A 24,560-nucleotide genomic window follows, 5' to 3' on the forward strand; every position below is an offset into this window, starting at 1 on the left:
CCGTCTGTCTGTTTGACGTGGAAATCCTAGTCAATATAGCAGAATGACCAATGGTTTGTTGTTTTTATATACCTAGTGGTCATATTGATTTACACTTCTGCCTGCTTAGAACAACTTCCTGCCTTCTCTTCTCTCCCAGCTCATCTTGTGTGAAATTCATCAGCAATAATACTGCTCTGTTTTCTATAACAGATCTTCCCTGGTGGCTCAAATGGTAAAGAATCTGCTTGCAGTTCAGGAGACCCAGGTTCAGTCCCTGGATTGGGAAGATCCCCTGGAGGAGGGCATGGCAACCCAGTCCATTATTCTTGTCTGGAGAATCTCATGGACAGAGGAGCCTGGCAAGTTACAGTGCATGGGATTCGTAATAACCAGTGTCTAGCCACTTTTTACAACTTCTATTTCTACCACCTCCATCCAAGCCAACACCATTTCTCACCTGCATTATTGTATTAGATGTCTAACTAGGCTTCTCTGCTTTTTAAAAGTTGTTTATTATTTATTTGGTCATGCCATTATTTGTTTTGCAGCCAAATAACCAAGACATTAAATAGAAACAATATTGTAACAAGTTCAATAAACTTCAAAATGGTCCACACCAAAACAAATGAACCCTTAAAATAATAAACTCTCTCAAAAACCTGCAGCCCACATCAATACTCTAAAAAGAAATGCCCTGATAAGGGCTCACAAGAGACGATCTCAAGTGATGAGCATTTTAAGCTGATACATTCAAACAGTCCCTACTCCCAATGGTTAGTGCCCTATTATAAGCCAAGAATAATCTCTACATAGTCTGATCCATTTTGAAGGCAGAATGTTTTCTTTTACCTTTTCTCAAAAGTTCTCCATTCTCTTCTAAATACTAACCCTTCAGGAGGGAAGAATTGGACATATTGTTTTCTTTCATGGCCTGGAAAGAACTGTTCTTGAGGACTGAGTTCAGTTCTTCTGGTTCTAGCTTCTTGCCCAGGAATTGGCAGATCTTCTCCACAGTGCTCCTCGTGTCCCAGAAGAAGAGAAAATCTGAGAGATTATGTGAAAAAGCAAGAACATAGGAAAGGAGATGTGGGGGAGGAGACCGCAGACAGAGGAGGGGGAGAGGGGAGAGGAAAAGAGGAAAGAAATGTAGAGATGTGAGTAGGGATAGAGTTGGAGGAGTCCAGAGTGGGTGAACTGGGAGATTGACATTGACACATAGACACTGTCGATACTAAGTAAAGAATAGGTAACCTATGAGAACCTACTGTACGCACAGAAAACTCTAGTCAATGCTCTGTGGTGACCTAAATGGGAAGAAAATTTAAGAAACGAAGGGATATATGCATAGATGTGAGAGTTGGACTATTAAGAAAACTGAGCACTGAAGAATTGATGCTTTTGAGCTGTGGTTTTGGAGAAGACTCTTGAGAGCCCCTTGGACTGCAAGGAGATCCAACCATTCCATTCTAAAGGAGATCAGTCCTGGGTGTTCACTGGAAGGACTGATGTTGAAGCTGAAACTCCAATACTTTGGCCACCTGACGCAAAGAGTTGACTCATTTGAAAAAACCCTGATGCTGGGAAAGATTGAAGGCAGGAGGAGAAGGGGACGACAGAGGATGAGACAGTTGAATGGCATCACCGTCTCAATGGACATGGCTTTGGGTGAACTCCGGGAGTTGGTGATGGACAGGGAGGCCTGGCGGACTGCAGTTCATGGGGTTGCAAAGACTCTGACATGTCTGAGCGACTGAACTGAACTGAATCTGCATAGGTATAGCTGATTCACTTTACTGTACAGTAGAAACTATATATTCTGTAAGGAACTATACTTCAATAAAATTTTTGAGAAATTTAAAAATGACTTAGAGAAAGGTTGAAAAAAATAGATGGAAAGACCATGATGGATTTCTCAGTATAGTTGAACTCAGGACACCTTAAAACACCAAAATGCTGGGTTTTCAAAGAGACTTAAGAAGGGCTTCTAGACAGTTATGATCAGGATTAGGCAAGAGAGTTTCAGGGAGAACCTGACCAAAATATAAGGATTTGATTTCAAGTCTTGGCTATGTGCCCAAATAATGCTGTTTTTCACAGCTATCATTTGAATAACACAAGAGAGCTTTACCATATCTTCTTATTTATTATATCAATACTTGGCTCATGATCTTCAGAGATTATGATAAGAAAATGGATTTTATAACCAGAGAGGCTTTGCTTTGAATCAGACTTTCCTCTTAAAGCTATAATGCTTTGATTTTTTTTTCTTTATTCCATGAGCATTTACCATGGTCTACTAAGAAATCACACACCTGAAAAAAAATAATAAAAACAACAACAATAACATGGAACAAACAAAACAAAAATCCTAACAAAAATGAAACAAAGTGCTTCCCTGGTGGCTCAGTGGATGAGATTCTGCCTTTCAGTGCAGGAGACATGGGTTCGATCCCTGGTCTGGGAAGATCCCATGTACCTCGGAGCAACTCAGCCCATGTGGCATAACTATGGAGCCTGTGCTCTAGAATCCGGGCACCGCAACTGCTCAGCCTGCACACCTGGAGCCTGTGCCCCACAACAAGAGAAGCCACCGCAGTGAGAAGCCCATGCCCCGCAACAAAGAGTAGCCCCCCCTCACCGCAGCTGGGGAAAGCCTGAGGACAGCTGTGAAGACCCAGCACAGCCAATACATAAATAAAATTCTTTTGTAAAAAAGCCCTTCCGCTTATGGTGAAACAAAGAAAAACACTTGAGGAAAGGGAGCATGGAGCTTTGAAGTGTCAACCAGAAATAAGGCAATGAAAACCAGGTATTGCTATTCTCACTCCTATTGACTACAGACTAAGCTTTGAGAAAGTGGGAGACACAGGCCAATGGAGGGAAGGTGGGGGGAGTGCAGATGGTGGTGAGAGAGAGTGTGTTGACTCTAAGAGCAATCGTTACCCATTTCATCTCTTCATAGCTCAGTATCAGGAAGTTCTCCTTGTTTCTCATGGACATCCAGCCCCAAGTGTGGTCGAACCACGATCCAAATACCACTGCATGGAGGGGAGGCAGAAAGAGTGAGCGGATGACACGCGGAATGAAAGCAGGGATCCATACACTATGTTCACTCTGTGGGCACAGTTACTAGCACAATGCCGGGCACATCTACACTTGCTATAACTGGTATCCAACACCACACATTTGCCCTTTAACAAGCCTAATGCCTTTGCAGCAGGTTTTGTATACAGATTTCAAGGGTCTGTAAGGAGATCTTGTCTAGAGAGCCATGGGGTCTGAAAAGTGGTGTGTTTTTTTTTGGCCCTAATCTGTTCAGCCTTTAGATATTTTGCTTGTTAGGTACGTTCTCACAACACTCTCTTTTCCCCTCCCTGTCATTTTTCTTTCATTGTTGCTGCTGGAATTATTATTCCTTGGGAAACTGACTCGGTTTCCAAGGCAGGGAATAGCTTCCGTATTGCAGTGCACACACTTAGTTGCCCCATGGCATGTGGGATTTTCCCAGACCAGGGATCGAACCCATGTCGCCTGCCTTGGCAGGCAGATTCTGAACCACTGGACCACCAGGGAAGTCTTCTTGCTCTTTTTCTGAAAGACTAGCCTGAAGCAAAGCAGGAGATATGGCTGAAGAGCTCACTCAGGATCAGCTCAATAAAAACTATGACCTCGATGTGATACTAGGTTCATCACATAGTTTTGAGAAAAACTGCAACACTTCAAGCATCTGAGAATGCTTAGAAGTTCTGCATAATTAAAAGTATAGAGGGCTTTCCCTGCTGGTCCAGTGGCTAAGACTCTGTGCTGCAATTCAGGGGGCCAGGGTTCTATCCTTGGTCAGGGAACTAGATCCCACATGCTGCAATGAAAGAACCCCCAAGCCACAACTAAGATGCAAGAATTCACCTTCTGCATCTAAGACTTGATGCAGCCAGATACATAAATAATTAACTTTAAAAAAGTATAGAGGTCCTGGGTGCATGCGTGCTAAGTCACTTCAGTCGTGTCCGACTCTCTGCGAGACCAGGGACTGTAGCCTGCCAGGCTTCTCTGTCTATGGGATTCTCCTGGCAAGAATACTGGAGTGGGTTGTCATGGCCTCCTCCAGGAGATCTTCCCGACCCAGGGACAGAACTTGCATCTCCTGTACTACAGCCAGATTCTTTACCCACTGAGCACCCTGGGAAGCCCATAAAGGTCCTGGCGTAATGCATACAGTTTTTAAACACAGAGGACAAGAGAATGAAGGGACTTTTTGAGAGATGCACCCATAAATGGTGGAAAGTCAGGACTGTAGTATTCAGGAAGCCAATGAAAGTTGACTTTCAGAAAGTCCCCTGACTTTCACAAATTTAGGAGAGTACAGGAGAAAAATGTGAATGCTTTGTGTTAGTATTAGGTCACGGAGATTCAGAAGAGAGCTAGGATAGTTTCTGATGGGGCAAACAAAAGGGCTGGTTGAAGTCCTTCTGCTTTACAAGGTAGTATGTGGATTTAGAAAATTTGGGTTCCAGTGGTGATGGAACCCTATACTCATGCATTGGTTAGATGTAGAGACATCAAGTTGGGTAAAAAAATAAAAAGAGGTCTGACGAAGGACTCTGACAACTCCCAGCTTTCATATTTCACATTCACTCACCATTTCCTTCGACGAACCATTCAAAGTATTGTTCCAGTGACTGTGGTCGCTTAACAAATTTTGCAATCCTCCAGAAAAAATAACCAGACACTAAAACATCTCTGGGATTTCTGATGAGGTAGATCACCTTAAAGAGAAAAATTGGAACATGAAAAATCCATAGTTATTTTCCAACCTTCTTGATCGTCATACAAATGTTGAAAAAACCAATTCCTAGAAAGTGCCCTTTAAATATCAATGCATTATTTTAATAAATTAGTTATTACATTCATTAATCAAATATGTATTTTAAAGTTCCTGTGAACTAGTCACTGGACCAATAGTAAGGCCCTAACTGGGAAGAGGAAAGCATTGCTCTTTCCGTCTGGGATACTATAGACTAAAGAATCTGCCTGTCAATACAAGAGATGCCAGAGACATGAGTTCAATCCCTGGGTTGGGATGATCCCTGAGAAGGAAATGGCAACCCAGTCAAGTATTCTTGCCTAGAGAATCTCGTGGATAGAGAAGCCTGGTGGGTTACAGTCCATGGGGTTGCAAAGGGTTGGACATGACTTAGCATGCACCCACATAATGGGAAGCACAGGAAGATTTTAATATGTCAGTGATATTATATTTGCATACTATAGCTTAAAGATTACTAATAGAATAGATGAACAAACCATGCAATCCTTAGAGACACACAGCAAGATATATCTGTACATACACAACATCATGAATGAATCTCCCCCTAATTATTGTTGGGGAAAGTCATGGACGTTTGACTCATTGAACCACTAACCTGTGAGCTGGATCTAAGCAAATGGAGGCACCTTACCCCTCCCCCTTATATGTTCATAGAAGGAGTGTGTTCCACTTGACTTCTCTGTACCAGAAGCTGCCCAAGGATAGAGCCTTGAGACTGTAATGTGGTATTGAAACAATGGGGATCCTGTACATGTTTCAAGCCAGGTAAAGTCTTTCTCTATACAAACTTTTAAGATGGGGTGGGCAGGTGCAGAAAGCTACTCATCTTGTGGCTGCCTAAGACACACCTCATGAGTAAGTTCCCTTGTTTATTTTTTAAAATAATTTTATTGATTTATTTTTCTACTGTGCTGGGTCTCTGTGGCTGTGTCGGCCTTCTCATTGCAGTACACGGGCTTCCCATTGCATTGGCTTCTGTTGTTGCGGATAACAGGTTGTAGGGCATGTGAGTTTCAGTCGTTTCGGTTCCCAGGCTCAGATCACAGGCTCAGTAGTTGTGGCGCATGGGTTTAGTTGTTCCTCAGCATGTGGGATCCTCCAGGACCAGGGATAGGACCCATGTTTCCTAAGTTGCTAAGCAGGTTCTTTAACACTGAGCCACCAGGAGAGCCCCTCCCTTGCTTATTAAACCTGCCACCTACCACTCTGGAATGGTCTGCCTCTTCCTTACAGGTCTATCCCTGCCCTCTGCATGTGGGATCCTGTTTCATATTATACCCAGCCAGCTCCTGAGGACGCTGTGTACCAACAATTATTTTGAGTGAAAGAAGTCAGATGTTCGGGCTTGCCTGGCAGCTCAATGATAAAGAATGTGCCTGCCAATGCAAGAGACACGAGTTTGATCTCTGGTCTGGGAAGATCCCATGTGCCTCAGACAGCTAGGCCCGTGTGCCACAACTAATGAGCCTGTGCCCTAGAGCCTCATAGCCCCAACTACTGAAGCCCAAGTGCCCTGGAGCCCGAGCTCTGCAACAAGAGATCTCAGCGCAGTGAGAAGCCCGAGCACCACGACGGGAGAGTAGCCCTTGCTTTTGGCAACTAGAGAAAAGCCTGAGCAGAAGCAAAGACTCAGCATAGCTAAACATTAAAAAAAAAATTTTTTTTGAAGACTCTGGGAAAACAGATATAAAAAAAGAAGTCAGATGTTCATATGATATGAGTCTATGTATATGAAGTTCAAGAACAAGCTAAACTACAGAGTGAAGAGTCAAGGGGAGTGGTCACCTCTGTGCGTGGGCATTGACTGGGGCGGTGCGTGGGGAAACATTCTGGGGGAGGAGAAATGTTCTACATCAGGGTTCTGGAAGGCAGTCTCCTAGTGAGTTACGTATGTAGAGATTGAAGAAGCTAACCCTTAAGACTAAGGCATACATACTGAAACATACACACGCAAGAACACTTGGCATTTCAACATCTGAGTCATATCTCGATGCGGTATCAGCTTTCTTTGTGACATTATTCTAGGCCCTTGGGCTTCCCTTGTGGCTCAGCTGGTAAAGAATCCTCCTGTAATGCGGGAGACCTGGGTTTGATCCCTGGGTTGGGAAGATTCCCTGAAGAAGGGAAAGACTACCCACTCCAGTATCCTGGCCTGGAGAATTGCAGAAACTGTATAGTCCATGGAGTCGCAAATAGTCGGACACGAATAAGTGACTTTCACTCATCTCTCTCTAAACTTCAGTTTCCCTGTACAGGCATTGCATAAACACCAATCAGTCACATAAATAGGTTGATTTTAAATAATCTTAGAAAATGATGGGTTAAAAAAAAACTTAATTGTGCTGTGACATGCTGGAATTCCGAAAAAGGTGAATATCATTCAAAGTTTCACAATCTCTTTTTAAAATTGAAGTATATTGGTAAAGAACCTGCTTGCAATGCAGAAGACACAGGAGATTCGTGTTCCATCCCTGGGTTCGGAAGACCCCTGAAGAAGGACATGGAAACTCACTCCAGGATTCTTGCCTGTAAAATCCCACAGACAGAGGAGCCTGGGGGGCAACAGTCCATGGGGTTGCAAAAGAGTTGGACACAACTGAAAGAAAGTGAAAATGCAGTTGCTCAGTCATGTCTGACTCTTCGCAACTCCATGGGCTGTAGCCCACCAGGCTCCTCCATCCATGGGGTTTTCCAGGCAAGAATACTAGAGTGAGTTGCCATTTCCTTCTCCAGGGGATCTTCCTAACCCAGAGATCAAACCCAGGTCTCCTGAATTGCAGGGAGACACTTTGACCATCTGGGCCACCTCGGAAACCTGGACACAACTGAGCACACACACGATTATTTTTTAGAGCAACAAAGGTTGGTTTGTTGTTGTTGTTGTTCAGTTGCTCAGACTTGTCCGACTCTTTGCGACCCCATGGACTTCAGCATGCCTTGTTCCCCCGCTCTTCACCATCTCCCAGGGTTGCTGAAACTCATGTCCATTGAGTCAGTGATGACATCCAACCATCTCATCCTCTGTCATCCCCTTCACCTCCTGTTTTTAATCTTTCCCAGCATCAGGGTCTTTTCTAATGAGTCAGCTCTTCACATCAGGTGGCCAAAGTATTGCAACTTCAGCTTCAGTGTCAGTCCTTCTAAAGAATATTCAAGATTGATTTCCTTTAGGATTGACTGGTTTGATCTCCTTGCAGTCCAAGGGACTCTCAACAGTCTTATCCAGCACCACAGTTCAAAAACATCAATTCTTTGGTGGTCAGCCTTCTTTATGGTCCAACTCTCATATTCATACATGACTAGTGGAAAACCCATAGGTTTGACCTTTGTCAGCAAAGTAATGTCTCTGCATTTTAATATGCTGTCTAGGTGGGTCATAGTTTTCTTTTTTCAAGGAGCAAGTGTCTTTGAATTTGATGGCTGCAGTCACCATCTGCAGTGACTTTGGAGCACAAGAAAATAAAATCTGTCACTGTTTCCATTGTTTCCCCATCTATTTGCCATGAACTGATGGGACTGGACATATACTTCTGCATTATTGACTACACCAAAGCCTTTGACTGTGTGGATCACAACAAACTGTGAAAAATTCTTCAAGAGATGGCAATACCAGACCACCTGACCTGCCTCCTGAGAAATGTGTATGCAGGTCAAGAAGGAGTAGTTAGAACTGGAGATGGAACAACAGACTGGTTCCAAATCGGGAAAGGAGTATATCAAGGCTGTGTATTGTCAGCCTGCTTACTTAACTTATATGCAGAGAACATCAAGAGAAACACTGGGCTGAATGAAGCACAAGCTGGAATCAAGATTGCCAGGAGAAAGATCAATAACCTCAGATATGCAGATGACACCACCCTTATGGCAGAAAGTGAAGAAGAACTAAAGAGCCTCTTGATGAAAGTGAAAGAAGAGAGTGAAAAAGTTGGCTTAAAACTCAGCATTCAGAAAATGAAGATCATGGCATCTGGTCCCATCACTTCATGGGAAATAGATGGGGAAACAATAGAAACAGTGACAGACTTTATTTTGGGGGGCTCCAAAAACAGTGCATATGTTGACTACAGCCATGAAATTAAAAGATGTGTGCTCCTTGGAAGAAAAGTTATGAACCTAGACAGCATATTAAAAAGCAGAGCCATGACGTTGCCAACAAAGATCCATCTAGTCCAAGTTATGGTTTTTCCAGTAGTCTGTGTGGATGTGAAAGTTGGACTATATAGAAAGCTGATCACCAAAGAATTGATGCTTTTGAACTGTGGTATTGGAGAGGACTCTTGAGAGTCCCTTGGACTGCAAGGAGATCCAACCAGTCCATCCTAAAGGAAATCAGTCCTGAATATTCAATGGAAGGGAAATGAGGCAGAAGCTGAAACTCCAATATTTTGTCCACCTAATGGGAAGAACTGACTCATTTGAAAAGACCCTGATGCTGGGAAAGATTAAGGCAGGAAGAGAAGGGGATGACAGAGGATGAGATGGTTGGATGGCATCACTGACTCAATGGACATGAGTTTGAGTAAACTCCGGGAGCTGGTGATGGACAGGGAGGCTTGGCGTGCTGCTGTCTATGGGGTTGCAAAGAGTTGGACATGACTGAGCGACTGAACTGAACTGAATGAATCAAAAAATGATTCATTTTTTGGGTGTTGAGTTTTAAGCCAGCTTTTTCACTCTCCTCTTTCATTTTCATCAAGAGGCTTTTTAATTCTTCTTCCCTTTCTGCCATCAGGCTGCTATTATCTGTATATCTGAGTTTATTATTATTTCTCCTGGCATCTTGATTCCAGCTGTTCTTCATCCAGCCTGGTATTTCATATGATGTACTCTGCATAAAAATCGAATAAGCAGGGTGACAACATACAGCCCTGACATACTCCTTTCCCGATCTGGAACCAGTCTGTTGTTCCATCTCCAGTTCTAACTGCTGCTTCTTGACCGGTATACAGATTTCTCAGGAGGCAGGTCAAGTGGTCTGGTATTGCCATCTCTTGAAGAATTTTTCACAGTTTGTTGTGTCCACACAGTCAAAGGCTTTAGTGTAGTCCATGAAGCAGAAATAGATGTGTTCCTGGAATTCTCTTGGTTTTTGATGACCCAACGGATGTTAGCAATTTGATCTCTGGTTTCTCTGCCTTTTCTCAATCCAGCTTGAACATCAGGAAGTTCTCGGTTTATGTATTGTTGACCCCTGGCTTGGAGAACTTTGAGCATTACTTTGCTAGCATGTGAAATGAGTGCAGTTGTGTGGTAGTTTGAACATTCTTTGGCAAAGGAGTGTTATCTAGGGTATAATACACTTATAAATTCTTGTTAGGCTTTAAATGTGGTTTTCTAAGGTTTGGACATTATGGTTTCTCTTTGTCTCTGGTTTACATTTGGCTAATAGAACCTCTGGAATGATCTATAGCTTTGTACTTAGCATAGCTGGGGTGTGTACAAGCAGAATGTCAGGACCAGCACATACCTACTGAATACAATTGCATTTCAATCAGATCTTCAACTGGTTGCTAGGTAAGTTAAAGTTTAATGAGTATTGATCAAGCCTATCTTGACTCCGTGCACTGACCTTGGCCTTGGACTTGAAGAAAGACCTGGGGAAGAGTTGGACAAAGAGGTGAGAAGTGATGAAACGTGGGCCTTCTTTATCTTTTAGTAGATTATACCCACTGAAAGCCTCTACCCAAGGGGAGCGCTCCCAAATGGGCACAGATTGGATCCACTTGGGATCCCCCTTAGAATGAATCAGGCAGACAGTTTCCATCAACCAGTTCATTCCTAGATAAAGAAAGGAAAATCATGGTCAGTCATTCTGTGCTTAGTCGCTCAGTCATGTCCAACTCTTTGCCACCTCATGGACTGTACCCACCAGACACCTCTGTCCATGGAGATTCTCCAGGCAAGAAGACTGGAGTGGGTTGCCATTTCCTTCTCTGGTCAGCCATTTCAATCTGACTCTTAAAAATTCTCATAAAGTATACAGATCATCCAAGGCACCATCTTAACCATTTTCAGGAGTACATTTCAGCTGGGCTAAGTGTATTTACACTGTTGTGTAACCAACCTCCAGAACTTTCTCATCTGGCAAAACCGAAACTTTGGACCCATTATGCAACAACTTTCCATTTGCTCCTCTTTCCAGTCCCTGCCAGTCTCTACCAACTATTCTACTTTTGGTTTCTGATAACCTCATTTATGTGGAATCATACAGTGTGGAATCTCATTTATGTGGAAATAAGTGTGGAATCTCACCTATTTCACTCAGGGTAACGTCTTCATAGTTTATCCATGTTGTCGCCTGAGTCAGAACTCATTCCTTTTTGAGTTGAATAGTGTTCTATTATATGTAGCTACTACATTTTGTTTCATCTGTCAGCACACATTTGGGTTGCTTCCACCGTTTGGTTATTTATTAAATCCTGTGATACGTTATGTTCCCATTGCCCTTGATTTTTCCCTACCACACCACTTCTAAGGTCATCAGCCTTCCTTCTTGCCTAATCACAGTCCCTCAACGACCCCACCCCTCACAGACATATGATTCACATCCTTGTTGTCTCTTGGATTTGTCAGGCTTTTTCCAATTCCCAACCACAATCCACGCTGATACCTTTATCAGAAACTACCCTTTTCACAAAACAATTTCACATTCATTTCTTTCATCTCAATATAGATGTCATTTCTTCCACTTTATTGTTTTTCGCTGAGATAATTGTGTTTTACTCCCTGCCCTCCCCCATTGATTATAACTAACAAATGAAAATGTATATATTTAACATTGTCAGTTCAAAAGCAGTAGGGTCAACCTGGCAATACGAAACTCTCCATTGCCCCATTATATTATACAAGTAACTTGATAAGCCTTGTTCTTGCTAGCAGGGAGCTTATGGTTTCTTTAATACAAAGCAGAAATATTAAGAGAAAAAGAATAAAGATATACTTTACACAGATGCATATGATGTATTTTTAAAGTATGATATATATAAATATCAAGGAAAATAAATATGGTTTAAAGAGAAAAGAAAAAGAATGTAGGCCTGCCCTGGTGGCTAAGAATCTGCCTGCCAATGCAGGGGACACGGGTTCCATCCTTGGTCCAGGAGGATTCCACCTGCTAAGGGCAACTAAGCACGTGCACCACAGTGACTGAGCCGCACGCTCCACCCACTCCAGCTCTGCAGTCTGTGCACCACAACAGGAGAAGCTGCCCGCCGCAGCCAGAGAGCAGCCCATTCAGCCGTGGAGATCCAGCATGGTCAAAAATAAGTGATAATAATCAAAAGGTAAAAATCAAATTTCTTGGGAAAAAATGTATATCTTTAAGGTATACATGTTAATTTTTTTTTTACATGTTAATTTGATGTATGTACACATTGTGAGGGATTCACGGTGGCTCAGTGGTGAAGAATCCACCTGCCAATGTAGGAGGTTCGATCCCTGGGTGGGGAAGATCCGCTGGAGAAGGAAATGACAACCCATTCCAGTATTCTTGCCTGGAGAATCCCAAAGACAGAGGAGCCTGGTGAGCTGCAGTCCATGGGGTCCCAAAAGAATTGGATATGACTTATCGACTAAACAGTAACACCACATTGTGAAATGACCACCACAATCAAACTAATTAACATAGACATCATCTCAAATAATTACCTCCCTCCCCCATTTCTTCTATAGACTTCCCTGGCCAGCCATCTCCTTCCACTCCTCTCTGCAAACACCTGAATTTGCCTTGTGATTCATTCCCGTGGATTCCCCTGATGCCTTAGGTTATCCCTCTGAGCTCTCAGCTTATTGTGTAACTGCCTGTCTAGATCCTTTTCTCTGAAAGCCAGTGGCTGTTGCTGTTCAGTTGTTCCATCATGCCTGACTCTTTGTGACCCTGTGTAGTGCAGCACGCCAGGCTTCCCTGTCCTCAACTACGCCCCAGAGTTTGCTCAAACTCACGTCCATTGGGTCAGTGAAACCATCCAACCATCTCATCCTCTGTTGCCCCCTTCTCCTCCTGCCCTCAATCTTTCCCAACATCAGGGTCATTTCCAATGAGTCAGCTCTTCAGCGGTATCAGTGCACATTTCTATTCCCCCAACGCATTGTCGGCATACAGAAGTTCCGCCTGTCTGCTGAATGAATGAGGAAGCCTTTCTCAGCATCTGGTCCTGCTTCCTTACCTGATTGGGGGTAAGTCAGCAGTAAGACATCCTCATCTTTAATAATAAAATCCTCCTGCACCTCTCTCAGGTGTTCAGATGGGAATTCCATGCTCGGGAAGGGTATCCCTTCAAACCACACACACTCTCCTGTCATGACAATGAGATCTTTGTATCTCTCGTGGGTGTTTCAGCCTCAGCATAGTCACTGTTGGACTGGGAGATCCATTTTATAATCAACATCAAACAATCATTAATCTTTCCCAGTTCACTGAGGACTGTGCCTACTGATGAAAAGAAAGGGTCACAAGACTGACAATATTGGGCAATCGTGAAGTCATTCAGGGAACATTCTGGATTAACCTGAGTTTGACATCATGGGAGGAAACCAGGAGTTTAGTAACAAGATGGAGGGTGCAGACATATGGTGAATTAAGAAAATATATTTTAGTTTATTATTTTTTTTAATGAATCACTTTGATAAGTGTTGTTTTTAAAATTTTATGTATTTATTTTTTTTGGCTGCTGTGAGTCTTCATTGCCGTGTGCGGGCTTTCTCTAGTCGCAGCCAGCAGGGGTTACGCTCTTGTTGCAGAGCACTGGCTCTAGGCAGCTGGGCTGAATATGTGGCACAGGGGCTCAGTTGGCCAATGGCATGTGGAAACTTCCTGTGTCCCTGCATTGGCAGGCAGGATCCTAATAACTGGACCACAAGCATAGCCTGAAAAAGTATTTTAAATAAGCTTTATTATTATTTATTTGCAACATTTTTACAGGTATAGGAAAATTGTAAAGATAATATAAAGAATTCTGATAGTCCACATTTTATTCAGATTTCATTAGTTTTTACCTAATATCCTTTCTCTGGTCCAAGATCCCATCCAAGACATGACATTACATTGGGTCTTCATGTCTCCTTAGGTCTCTCTTGGCTGTGACAATTTCTCAGACTTTCCTTGTCTTTGATGACTTTGACAATTTCGAGGATGACTGGTCAGATATTTTGGAGAAGGTCCCTCTCTTGGGGTGTACTCCATGTTCGTCTGATAATTTGACTGGGTTTCTGGGTTTTCGAGACGATGATCATGGAGGTGAAATACTATTATAGTCCCAACATTTCAAGGGCTTTCACTATCAACCTGACAACTCACCATTGACCTTGATCACTTGGCCAAGCTAATGTTTGTTAGATTTCCCCACAGTAAATTTACTCTCTCTCCTTTTTTCTTTTTTGTTTGTTTTTGGCCATGCCAGGAGGTATGTGGCATCTTAGTTCCCTGATTAGGGATTGAATTCTGTGCACCTTGATTTGGAAGGTTGGCATCTTAACCACTGGACTTTCAGAGAAGTCTCTTGCTTGCTTCCTTCCTTTTTTGGGCGTGCATATTTAAAACGTGAAGTCTAGACCTGAAGGTATTAATGAGAACATATTGTGTAAACTCTAATTGAGGAAGCTGTACAAAATAATTATCTGGTACCATTCAAATTATCAAATTGTTATTTAAAAAAAAACAACCCTAAGAAAAGAAAAGCTGAGGATATGGTCCACAGAAAGGAAAAGGGAGGATGTAAACTAAATCCTAGATTGAATCCTGGGCCACAGAAGATGCTGTCATTTTATTATTGAGACAACTGGCCACATTTGAAGGCACAATGTCGATTAGATAGTAACATTGCAAGAATACTAAATTCCTCGATTTCTATCATTTTTCTAAGATTGTAAAGGAAATATCTGTGGCCTTAGAAAATATTCTCTGAAGTGTAGAGGGATAAAAGGAAATGATATCAGTAACTTTTTCTCAAGTGGTTAAAAAAGTTAATATTATCCATGAGAGTGAAAGAAATTAGAACATAGTCTAGCAAATGTTGGAAAACGTTACCACTGGTGAATCTGTGTGAATCATGTACAAGAACTTTTTTGTGTATTTCTGGTAAGATTTCTCTTAGTTTGAAGATAATTAAAAATAAAATTGAAAACTAGATAAAAAGGCATAGTGACAAGAAGCTGGAGGGAAATTGAGAAACCATGGACTGAGATCTCTCTCTTTTCTTTTTCCCCTAAATTTTTTATTTTGCATTGGGGTCGGGAAGATCCCCTGGAGAAAGGAATGGCAACCCACTCCAGTAGTCTTGCCTGGAGACATGGACAGAGGAGCCTGGCAGGCTACAGTCCACAGGGTTGCAAAGAGTCAGACAGACACGACTGAGTGACTAACACCACACAATAGCTGGTTAAGAAACGATGTGCTAGTTTCGGGTGAACAGCGATCTCTCTCTCTCTCTTTTTTATAGCAATCTAATTAAACATTTTTAGAAAATCTCTGGCTGCACTGTGTAGCCCATGGGATATTAATTCTCTGAGCAGGGATTGAACCTACATCTCCTGCTTCAGAAGCTCAGAGTTTTAACCACGGGACCACCAGGGCAGTCCCTGAAATCTCTCTCTTTGAACATAGGAGTCAAGAACTTGCTTTAGACGCACAGGTTTTGGGGTTGAATTTATATTATATCTACATGGACTACAGGAGGCAGTTCTTGTTTGCCATTTAATCATAAACATTTTGCTGTTGTTGCTTAGTCAGTAAGTTGTGTCTGACTCTTTTTGTGACCCCATCAACTGTGACCCCGTGGCATGTAGCCTGCTAGGCTCCTCTGTTTGTGGGATTCTCCAGGTAAGAATACTGGAGTGGGTTGCCATTTCCTTCTCTAGGGCATCTTCCTGACACAGGTATCGAACCTGTCTCCTGCTTTGGAAAGGGGGGATTCTCTACCACTGAGCCCCCCGGAGGTCCAATCATTAACATAATGAACATGTATTAAGTGATTTCACGTTTCAGGGACTGGGCTAAGAGAATTTTCATGTCTGCCACATTGAAAATTCATAATAGCAATTGTTACTTCATTGTACCCGCCTTCTATCTCTCTGAGGACCAAAGCCTTCACATGTTCACATACTCAACAATAGGGAGAGTGAAAATTATACTTTCATTCCTTGTAAATGCTAAATAATTGTTAAATAATTCTAGTTAGTGACAATAATCATAATGATACTGTGAGTGACCAGTAATTACTGAGAGTGAACACGTGTCAGCAATACTCAGATCATTTCACATGTTACTCCCCTTTAGTTTTAACACTGAATATACAGATTATATGAAGAAATTGTATTCTTCTCCCACTTCATAGGTCATGGAACACTAATAAAACTGTTAATCTTACTGGAATGTTTAATCTTATTGGAATGACAATAGCTAATTCATGATTGGGGACTTCCCTGATAGCTCAGTTGGTAAAGAATCTGCCTGCAATGCAGGAGACCCTGGTTCAATTCCTGAGTCAGGAAGATATGCTGGAGAATGGATAGACTACCCACTCCAGTATTCTTGGGCTTCCCTGTGGCTCAGCTGGTAAAGAATCCGCCTGCAGTGTGGGAGACCTAGGCTTGATCCCTGAGTTGGGAAGATTCCCCTGGAGAAGGGAACGGCTATGCTCTCCAGTATTCTGGCCTGGAGAATTCCATGGGCTGTATAGTCTGTGGGGTCACAAAGAGTCGGACACGACTTTCACTTTCAATCAATTATTGGGTGAGGCATATGCAGCCATTTAGTCTCCAGACTATGATCTGTACTGGGTTACAATTATTCCTAGGTGACACCTGAGCCCACACACTGAACTGACGGTTATCACTGAGGGACACCCAAAGATATGGAGAGCTGAAACTCACTTACAAAAAACTCAATCAAAAAGATACACGCATCCAAATGTTCATTGCAGCACTGTTCATAATAGCCAGGACACGGAAGCAACCTAAATGTCCATCAGCAGAGGAACGGGTAAAGAAGATGTGGTGTGTGCATACATACTGGAGTATTACTGAGCCATAAAAAGAAATGAAATGGCTGAACTATTTGCTTTTCCTCTGTTTCTGCATTCCCTTACTTCCCTAACTAGTAGCTGTTTCTCTTTGGAATTTGGGAAGAGCTAGGAGACAATGCCAAAGCCTTTGACTGTGTGGATCACAATAAACTGTGGAAAATTCTGAAAGAGATGGGAATACCAGACCACCTGACCTGCCTCTTGAGAAACTTATATACAGGTCAGGAAGCAACAGTTGGAACTGGACATGGAGCAACAGACTGGTTCCAAATAGGAAAAGGAGTACGTCAAGGCTGTATATTGTCACCCTGCTTATTTAATGTATATGCAGAGTACATCATGAGAAATGCTGGGCTGGAAGAAGCACAAGCTGGAATCAAGATTGCTGGGAGAAATATCAATAACCTCAGATATGCAGATGACACCACCCTTATGGCAGAAAGTGAAGAGGAACTAAAAAGCCTCTTGATGAAAGTGAAAGAGGAGAGTGAAAAAGTTGGCTTAAAGCTCAACATTCAGAAAACGAAGATCATGGCATCTGGTCCCATCACTTCATGGGAAATAGATGGGGAAACAGTGGAAATGGTGTCAGACATTTTTTTTTTTTTTGGCTCCAAAATCACTGCAGATGGTGATTGCAGCCATGAAATTAAAAGACGCTTACTCCTTGGAAGGAAAGTTATGACCAACCTAGATAGCATATTGAAAAGCAGAGACATTACTTCACCAACAAAGGTCCGTCTAGTCAAGGCTTTGGTTTTTCCAGTGGTCATGTATGGATGTGAGAGTTGGACTGTGAAGAGAGCTGAGCGCCGAAGAATTGATGCTTTTGAACTGTGGTGTTGGAGAAGACTCTTGAGAGTCCCTTGGACTGCAGGGAGATACAACCAGTCCATTCTAAAGGAGATGAGCCCTGGGATTTCGTTGGAAGGAATGATGCTAAAGCTGAAACTCCAGTACTTTGGCCACCTCATGCGAAGAGTTGACTCATTGGAAAAGACTCTGATGCTGGGAGGGATTGGGGGCAGGAGGAGAAGGGGACGACAGAGGATGAGATGGCTGGATGGCATCACTGACTCAATGGATGTGAGTCTGAGTGAACTCTGGGAGTTGGTGATGGACAGGGAGGCCTGGTGTGCTGTGATTCATGGGGTCACAAAGAGTCGGACACAACTGAGTGACTGAACTGAACTGAACTGATCCCAGTTCTACAAGGATCAAGTCTTCAGCCACGAGGACTGTGCACCGACAGTGCGCCTCCAGGGGAATTCAGGAAAAAGCAGGAAAAATTCTCTGCTTTGGACACTGACCCTCAGTAGTTAAGACTGCACATCTGAGGAATAATTTCAATGAATCCAGATTCTTGCATCTTCTCATACATGAAAAAGACCTAAAATTAATAACTTGTGAAATCTGCTCTTTGTAATTCACAGTACTCTCTTGATGTTCAACTACATTTTTTTTTTTACAAAAGCAAGTATACAAACAAAATAAAAACACCTTGCTGTATATCCTGGTTCCTCCCTTACCTCTTGAGAGCAGTTCCTCAAAGCCATCTGAAATGCTGTCTCCCAGGCTATAGTCCTCAGTAAGCTCCCCAAACAAATCAACACACAACCTTGCAGGCGTTTTTCTTCAGTCGAGAGTTTCCATGGATAGTGCTGAAAGTATGTGACATGCAAGTAAAAGCCAATTTTTTCTTTTATTCTATAAAGGAAATTGTGCAAGTCAATGCCACAGATGTGCTTCAGGGATATGAAATAGATATGTTCCTGTTCTCCCTCAACTCCTAGGGGCAAAAGTGAGAATGTAGGCAGTTTCAAAGTAGCAGATCAGAACATCGAAGGGCCTGAGGAAGTCCCCAGGGGGCTCCATCACCCAAGCCCTGTGAGAGAGATGCTAGAGCTGGACCAAGCCTTAGACCTCAGTCTGGGCATAGTGGACATCCCCTGGATTGCAAGGAGATCAAACCAGTCCATCCTAAAGGAAATCAACCCTGAATATTCACTGGAAGGGCTGAAGCTGAAGCTCCAATACTTTGGCCACCTGATTCAGAACTGACTTATTGGAAAAGACCCTGATGCTGGGAAAGATTGAAGGCAGGAGGAGAAGGGGATGACAGAGGATGAGATGGTTGGATGGCATCACCGACTCAATGGACAGGAGTTTGAGCAGGCTCCAGGAGTTGGTGACGGACAGGGAAGCTTGATGTGCTGTGGTCCATGGGGTCGCAAAGAGCCGGACACCACTGAGCGACTGAACTGAACTGGGCCCCGATCATTTGTTGTCCTGTGCTTACCAGCGTCCCTGGCCTCTGCCCACTAGATGGCGGTAGCGCCTCTTGCTTCAGTTTTGACAACCAAACTGTTCTGGTTGAAAATCAAGTTTCTTTGCTGTTCACTAAGTCATGATTCTTTTACCACCCCATGGACTACACCCTGTCCAGCTCCTCTGTTCACGGGATTTCCCAGGCAAGAATACTGGAGCAGGTTGCCTGCCATTTCCTTCTCCAGAGGAATATTCCGGACCCAGGGATCGAACCCTGGTCTCCTGCATTGGCAGGGGATTCTTTACCGCTGAGCCACCAGGGAAGCCTTCAGTTTCTTAGAGGAAGGGATGTGAAAGATGATATTCTCAAGAATGAGGACAAGTTATGCAGACTAAGAGGGTAAGCGCCAGTGTGATGGAGGCAGAGAGAAAGGACGAGACTATCGTTTGGAAGTATGTTTATAATAGATGCCATCTTCCAAAAGGACACTATTTCCACCTTTCACATTCGGCCCTGAAAATAGGGGTTGCCTATATCTTGAATTATGATTTTGTCCAGATTGAAGCCAAGGAGTGGAATTGCTGGATCATATGGTAGCTCCATTCTCATCTTTTTAAGCAACTTCCATACTCTTCACCATAGTGGCAGTACCAGTTTGCATTCCCACCAACAGTGTAGGGGGATTCCCTTTTCTCCACACCCTCTCCAGCATTTGGAAATGGCAACCCACTCCAGTACTCTTGCACGGAGAATCCCATGGACAGAGGAGCTTGGTGGGCTGCAATCCACTGGGTCGCAAAGAGTTAGACATGACTGAAGTGACTTAGCATGCATTCCGGCATTTATTGTTTGTAGATTTTTTTGATAATGGGCATTCTGACCAGTGTGAGATGATACCTCATTGTAGTTTTGGTTTGCGCTTCTGTAATAGTGATATTGAGCATCTTTTCACATGGTTTTTCACCATCTGAGTGTCTTCTTTGGAGAAACATTTAGATCTTCCACCCAGTTTTTTGATTGGGTTGTTTTTTGATATTGAGCTGTTTGTATATTTTTGAGATTAATCCCTTGATGGTTGCTTCCTTTGAAAATATCATCTCCCATTCTGAGGGCTATCTTTTCGTTTTGTTTCTGGTTTCCTTTGCTGTGCAAAAGATTTAAGTTTTATTAGGTCCCATTTGTTTATTTGTGTTTTTATTTTCATTCTTTGAGGATGTGGATCAGAAAAGTTCTTGCTGCGATTTATGCCAGAGAGTGTTCTGCCTATTTTTCTAAGTTTTATAGTATCTGGCCTTACATTTAGGTCTTTGATTCCATGCTACACTGCTCTTCCTGTCTCAGAATCTTACCCATCTTGGATGAGGTCTAGGATTCCAGGAAGGGAAGACAGACTCCTAGAAACAGGAAGTTCTCAAAACAGAATTTAGAACTCCTCTCCTATTCTGTACAGGCTTCCCAGGTGAATCAGCAATAACGAATCCACCTGCAATGCAGGAAATGCAGGAGCTGTGGATTCAATCCCTGGGTCTGGAAGATCCCCTGGAGGAGGAAATGGCAACCCACTCCAGCATTCTTGCCTGGGAAATCCCACGGACGAGGAGCCTGGCGGGCTACAGTCAGTGGGGTTGCAAAGAGCCAGACATGACTGAGCAACTGAGCACTGCCTATTGTCTTCCAAACAATCCTTTGGCTACACATATTCTGTACAAAAAGGAACACGTGATACACTGCATGTGAAAGAAATCCGGAGATTTTGGTATAGCTTTGTGCGGCAGTCGCTTTGCCTGGAAATTTGCAGAATATGCAGATAGCCCTACCAGAGAATTCTAGGTGAGCAAACTTCTGGGCAGTAAGTGGGTGGAAGGGAGAAATGGCCGTAGGCCATCCTCTGCCCCCGGGGCACCTGTGATGGCCATTTAATGGTACTTTCAGAAGGAGTCCATCTCTGCTTTGAACAGAATGTTCTGGGGGGCATCTGAGAGAACAAAGTATTAAGCTCCTCTCCTCTCCACTTCATTAACCTTAATGGCATTCATACAGCCCTCATCAGACACAGAGGAGTATTGATTTCTGAGGACCAAAAGACCATCGTGTTACTATTTTACTAGGTTTGCAGAGATGGTCAGCAGTGCTGGGTAGCAGCCACATGAACTCCGTGAATCGTCTAGTGATCAAGGACCCCTGCTTTCTCACAAGATTTTCCTACAACCCTCTCTGCTGCCTGCACAACCATATCCTGTGTCCCCGTCCCATCCCTGCCCCTTTTCGAAGTGCTTCCTGGAAGCACCATATAATGCGATTTTGTTCTTTTCAAATAATTCTCTTAAAAAAAAAATTGGGTATTTAACTTATTTTCCTTGACTGTTATCACTAACACATTTGATCTTGCAGCCTTTCAACAGTTTCCTGTTTCCTTAGTCCTGTCTTGTTTCTTGTTTATTGCGGTTACTTTCCATTGTTTCTTCCCCATTTAAAAATATTTTATTTGATTGTGCTGGGTCTTAGTTGCCACATGTGGGATCTAGTTCCCGGACCAGGGAAGGAAACCCAGTCCCCAGCAGTGGAAGGTGCAGAGTCGCAACCACTGAATCAAGAGGGAAGTTCCCTCTTTTTTTTTTCCAACAAATTGAAGGTTTATGGAAACCCTGCTTCAACTGGCAAGTCTATTGGTGCCATTTGGGTGGGTAGCACCTGGAAAAGGGAATGAAGCAGGGCTAGAAATGATGTTTTTTTTTTAAATATAGTTGTCAGTTACATGGAGCGTTTAGTGGAAATTCACCTAGCTCTATACATATGACATATGTGCTTTATAAAATCTACATGAGATAGTTAGAAGCATCACTGACTCAATAGACATGAGTTTGGGCAAACTCTGGGAGACAGTGAAGGACAGGGAAGCCCAGTGTGCTGCAGTCCACGGGGTCACAGAGAGTCAGACACGACTTAGTGGACTGAACAGCAACAACCATGGATAATAAAACACGGTATATCCAGACAGTGAAATATCTCTCAACCATGGAAAGAAATGAAATATTGACACATGTGACAATGTGGGGTGAGCCTCAACAACATTATGCTAAGTGAAAGAAGCCAGACCCTGATGGTCACATATTATATGACATATCCAGGAGAGGGTTAGGGTTAATGGTTCCCAGGGGCTGGAGGGATGAGAGATTGGAGAATGACTCCTCATGGGTACAAGGTTTCCTCTCGGGATGGTGAAAATGTTTTGGAACTAGACAGAGATGATGATTGCATAGCATTGTAACTGTACTAAATGCCACCGAATTGTTCACTTTAAAATGGTTAACTGTATATCATAAATTTTATCTCAAAAAGCTAAAAGTGTATACCATAATTTTAAAATTGTGTAAGGGGAAGTGAGTTTCTCTAAGAATTTAGTTAACTTGCCAAAGATTATGCTGTTAGCAATCCATCAGGATTTTTATTTGAATGCAAGTTCTTCTCCATAAATACACTACTGGTCTCCCACCCCCACCCCAGCCAGCATTGCACTGACCACCACTGAGCTTGGGTTGTATCTTTTTTGGAGAAAAGGAGTCATTCACACAGAAGACAGAGGAAATCTTTATTGGTCAGAATGACCAGGGAAAGGATGTATTTTGAGAGGCAGCTGAAGAATCCTGTAACTTCTGCCTCTTTGAGAACACCAAGACTTATAGACTGTGGAGGAAAAAAGAGATTACCATCAGTATCTCAGTCTGTCACCTTCAAGATAGGATAATCCTTGCTTCTCCCTGATGGGAGATCTGGTCTATCTCTAAGATCTAAATAGCATGAATAAGTAGAACAGGACAGCTCAGCGGTAAAGAATCCCCCTACCAATGCAGGTGATATGGGTTCAATCCCTGGGTCAGGAAGATCCCCTGTCTGGAAAATCCCATGACAGAGGAGCCTGGCGGGCTACAGTCCTTGGAGTCGAAAAAGAGAAACAACTTAGCAACTAAACAACAAAGGGAAGGTGTATTTCTTTCTCACTCTCAAATTCAATATGCCATTATTGATCATCCTAAGTTGCTCCTTTGCATAAATTATGTTTCCTGGTGGTTCAGCAGTAAAGCACCCGCCTGCAATGCAGGAGACCCAGGTTCGATCCCTAGGTCAGGAAGATCCCCTAGAGAAGGGAATGACCACCCACTTCAGTATTCTTGCCTTGAAAATCCCATGGACAGAGAAGCCTGGCGGGTTATGGTCCATAGGGTGGCAAAGCGTTGGACACAACTGAAGTGACTAGGCACACATGCATGTAATCCATTATTTGAACAAATTTCCTAAATTGATAATTTTCAACGTTAAGGAAGTTGTTAAAATGATGGAATTGGAGAGCTATAGCCAAGCACCACTGATACCCTTTTATAAGGTAATGAAGAGCTCGAAGATGAGGTAACATCCGATTGAAGGCCAAGTTTAGAAATCACGGAAACTTCCTGGCATCTGACCAAGAAGCAAGCCTGCAGATCAACCCAGGAATTAACAACTATTGACCGAGCTCCAGGGAAGGTTCAAGAATCAATCCAAATCAGCTGGGGGAGGAAGTGGGACCCCTTGCACATGTAAAACAGTATAGTCACTATGCCTGGGTTCCAATGGGGCTTTGACTTTTCTGGAAGCCGGACAAGAAAGTTCAGCCCCATCCTTTACTAGAATTTCAATGTGGATAGGGAGTGCCTGGGCTCTTTGTCTTCCTGGTACTGGTATTGTTGACAATGACCCCAAAGGCATTTCCAAATTAAAGGCTGTTTGGTGTGGTGTGTGTGTGCTCAGTCGTGTCAGACTCTTTGTGACCCCATGAACTGTAGCCCTCTGTCCATGGGGGTGTCCAGGCAAGAATACTGGAGTGGGTTGACATTCCCCCTTTCAGTGGATCTTCCCGACCCAGGGTTCGAACCCGTGTCTCCTGCGTCTCCAGCACTGCAGGCAGATTCTTTACCGTGGAGCCACCTGGAAAGCCCAGAAATGGGTAAGCTCTCCTGTCTGTTGACCACACTTCTCCTTCTCCTATCTTCTTTTCAATGCAAACTTGAAAAGTTTCAGTTTCAATTCTTCGTTTGAATGAGATCACAGACAAATCATCCAAGCCAGGGGCAGCAAACTAGAGCCAGCAGCAAAGCCAACCCACCATCTGCTTCTGGATGGTTTGTGACCTAACAGTTTTCTCATTTTTGAATGGTTGACAACAATGGCTGTGCTTCCAATGAAGGAAATGGCAATATAATAGAGAAGCAGAGAGAATATGTATTTTTTTAAAAGGTTGATAGAAAAACAAAAATCACAAGGTAACTGCTATTTTGTGACTCCTGAAAATTATATGAGATTCATTTATGCATTTATTTTCTGGCCATGCCTTGGGGCACGTGGGATCTTATTTCCCTGACCAGGGATCGAACCCACACGCCCTGTAGTGGAATCTCAGAGTCTTAACTGCTGGACTGTCAGCAAACCC

At 43.1% G+C, this 24,560-nt stretch overlaps 1 protein-coding gene across 2 annotated transcripts; it reads right to left on the minus strand.

The window, feature by feature from the left end:
* Positions 1-13,158, minus strand: LOC147354147 (sulfotransferase 2A1-like). Of its 2 annotated transcripts, XM_086349676.1 has the most exons (5): positions 12,973-13,158; positions 10,377-10,585; positions 4,622-4,748; positions 2,926-3,020; positions 1-1,026 (listed from the first exon to the last, which is right to left on the minus strand). In XM_086349676.1, exons 1-5 carry the CDS (start codon positions 13,106-13,108, stop codon positions 958-960), a joined length of 636 nt encoding a protein of 211 aa, XP_086205802.1. In that variant the 5' UTR covers positions 13,109-13,158; the 3' UTR covers positions 1-957. The 2 variants fall into 2 exon arrangements, with proteins under 2 accessions (XP_086205802.1, XP_086205801.1); XM_086349675.1 differs by having other exon boundaries at positions 1-3,020.
* Between the last annotated feature and the right edge of the window lie 11,402 nt (positions 13,159-24,560).

Source organism: Bos grunniens, chromosome 18 (genome assembly GCF_055505025.1).
Source record: "Bos grunniens cultivar Pamir isolate PY7600 chromosome 18, Bosgru_T2T1.0, whole genome shotgun sequence".
Lineage (NCBI taxonomy): Eukaryota > Metazoa > Chordata > Mammalia > Artiodactyla > Bovidae > Bos > Bos grunniens.

Excerpts from the sequence above, each read along its gene's own strand:
- LOC147354147 (XM_086349675.1), bottom strand. The coding sequence starts at position 13,108 with ATGACAGGAGAGTGTGTGTGGTTTGAAGGGATACCCTTCCCGAGCATG. Across the intron at positions 4,749-10,376 it reads TCTTCAAGTCCAAGGCCAAG|GTGATCTACCTCATCAGAAA; the intron begins GTCAGTGCACGG and ends TTTCTCTTTAAG. Across the intron at positions 3,021-4,621 it reads ATGGTTCGTCGAAGGAAATG|TGGTATTTGGATCGTGGTTC; the intron begins GTGAGTGAATGT and ends CCCTCCATGCAG.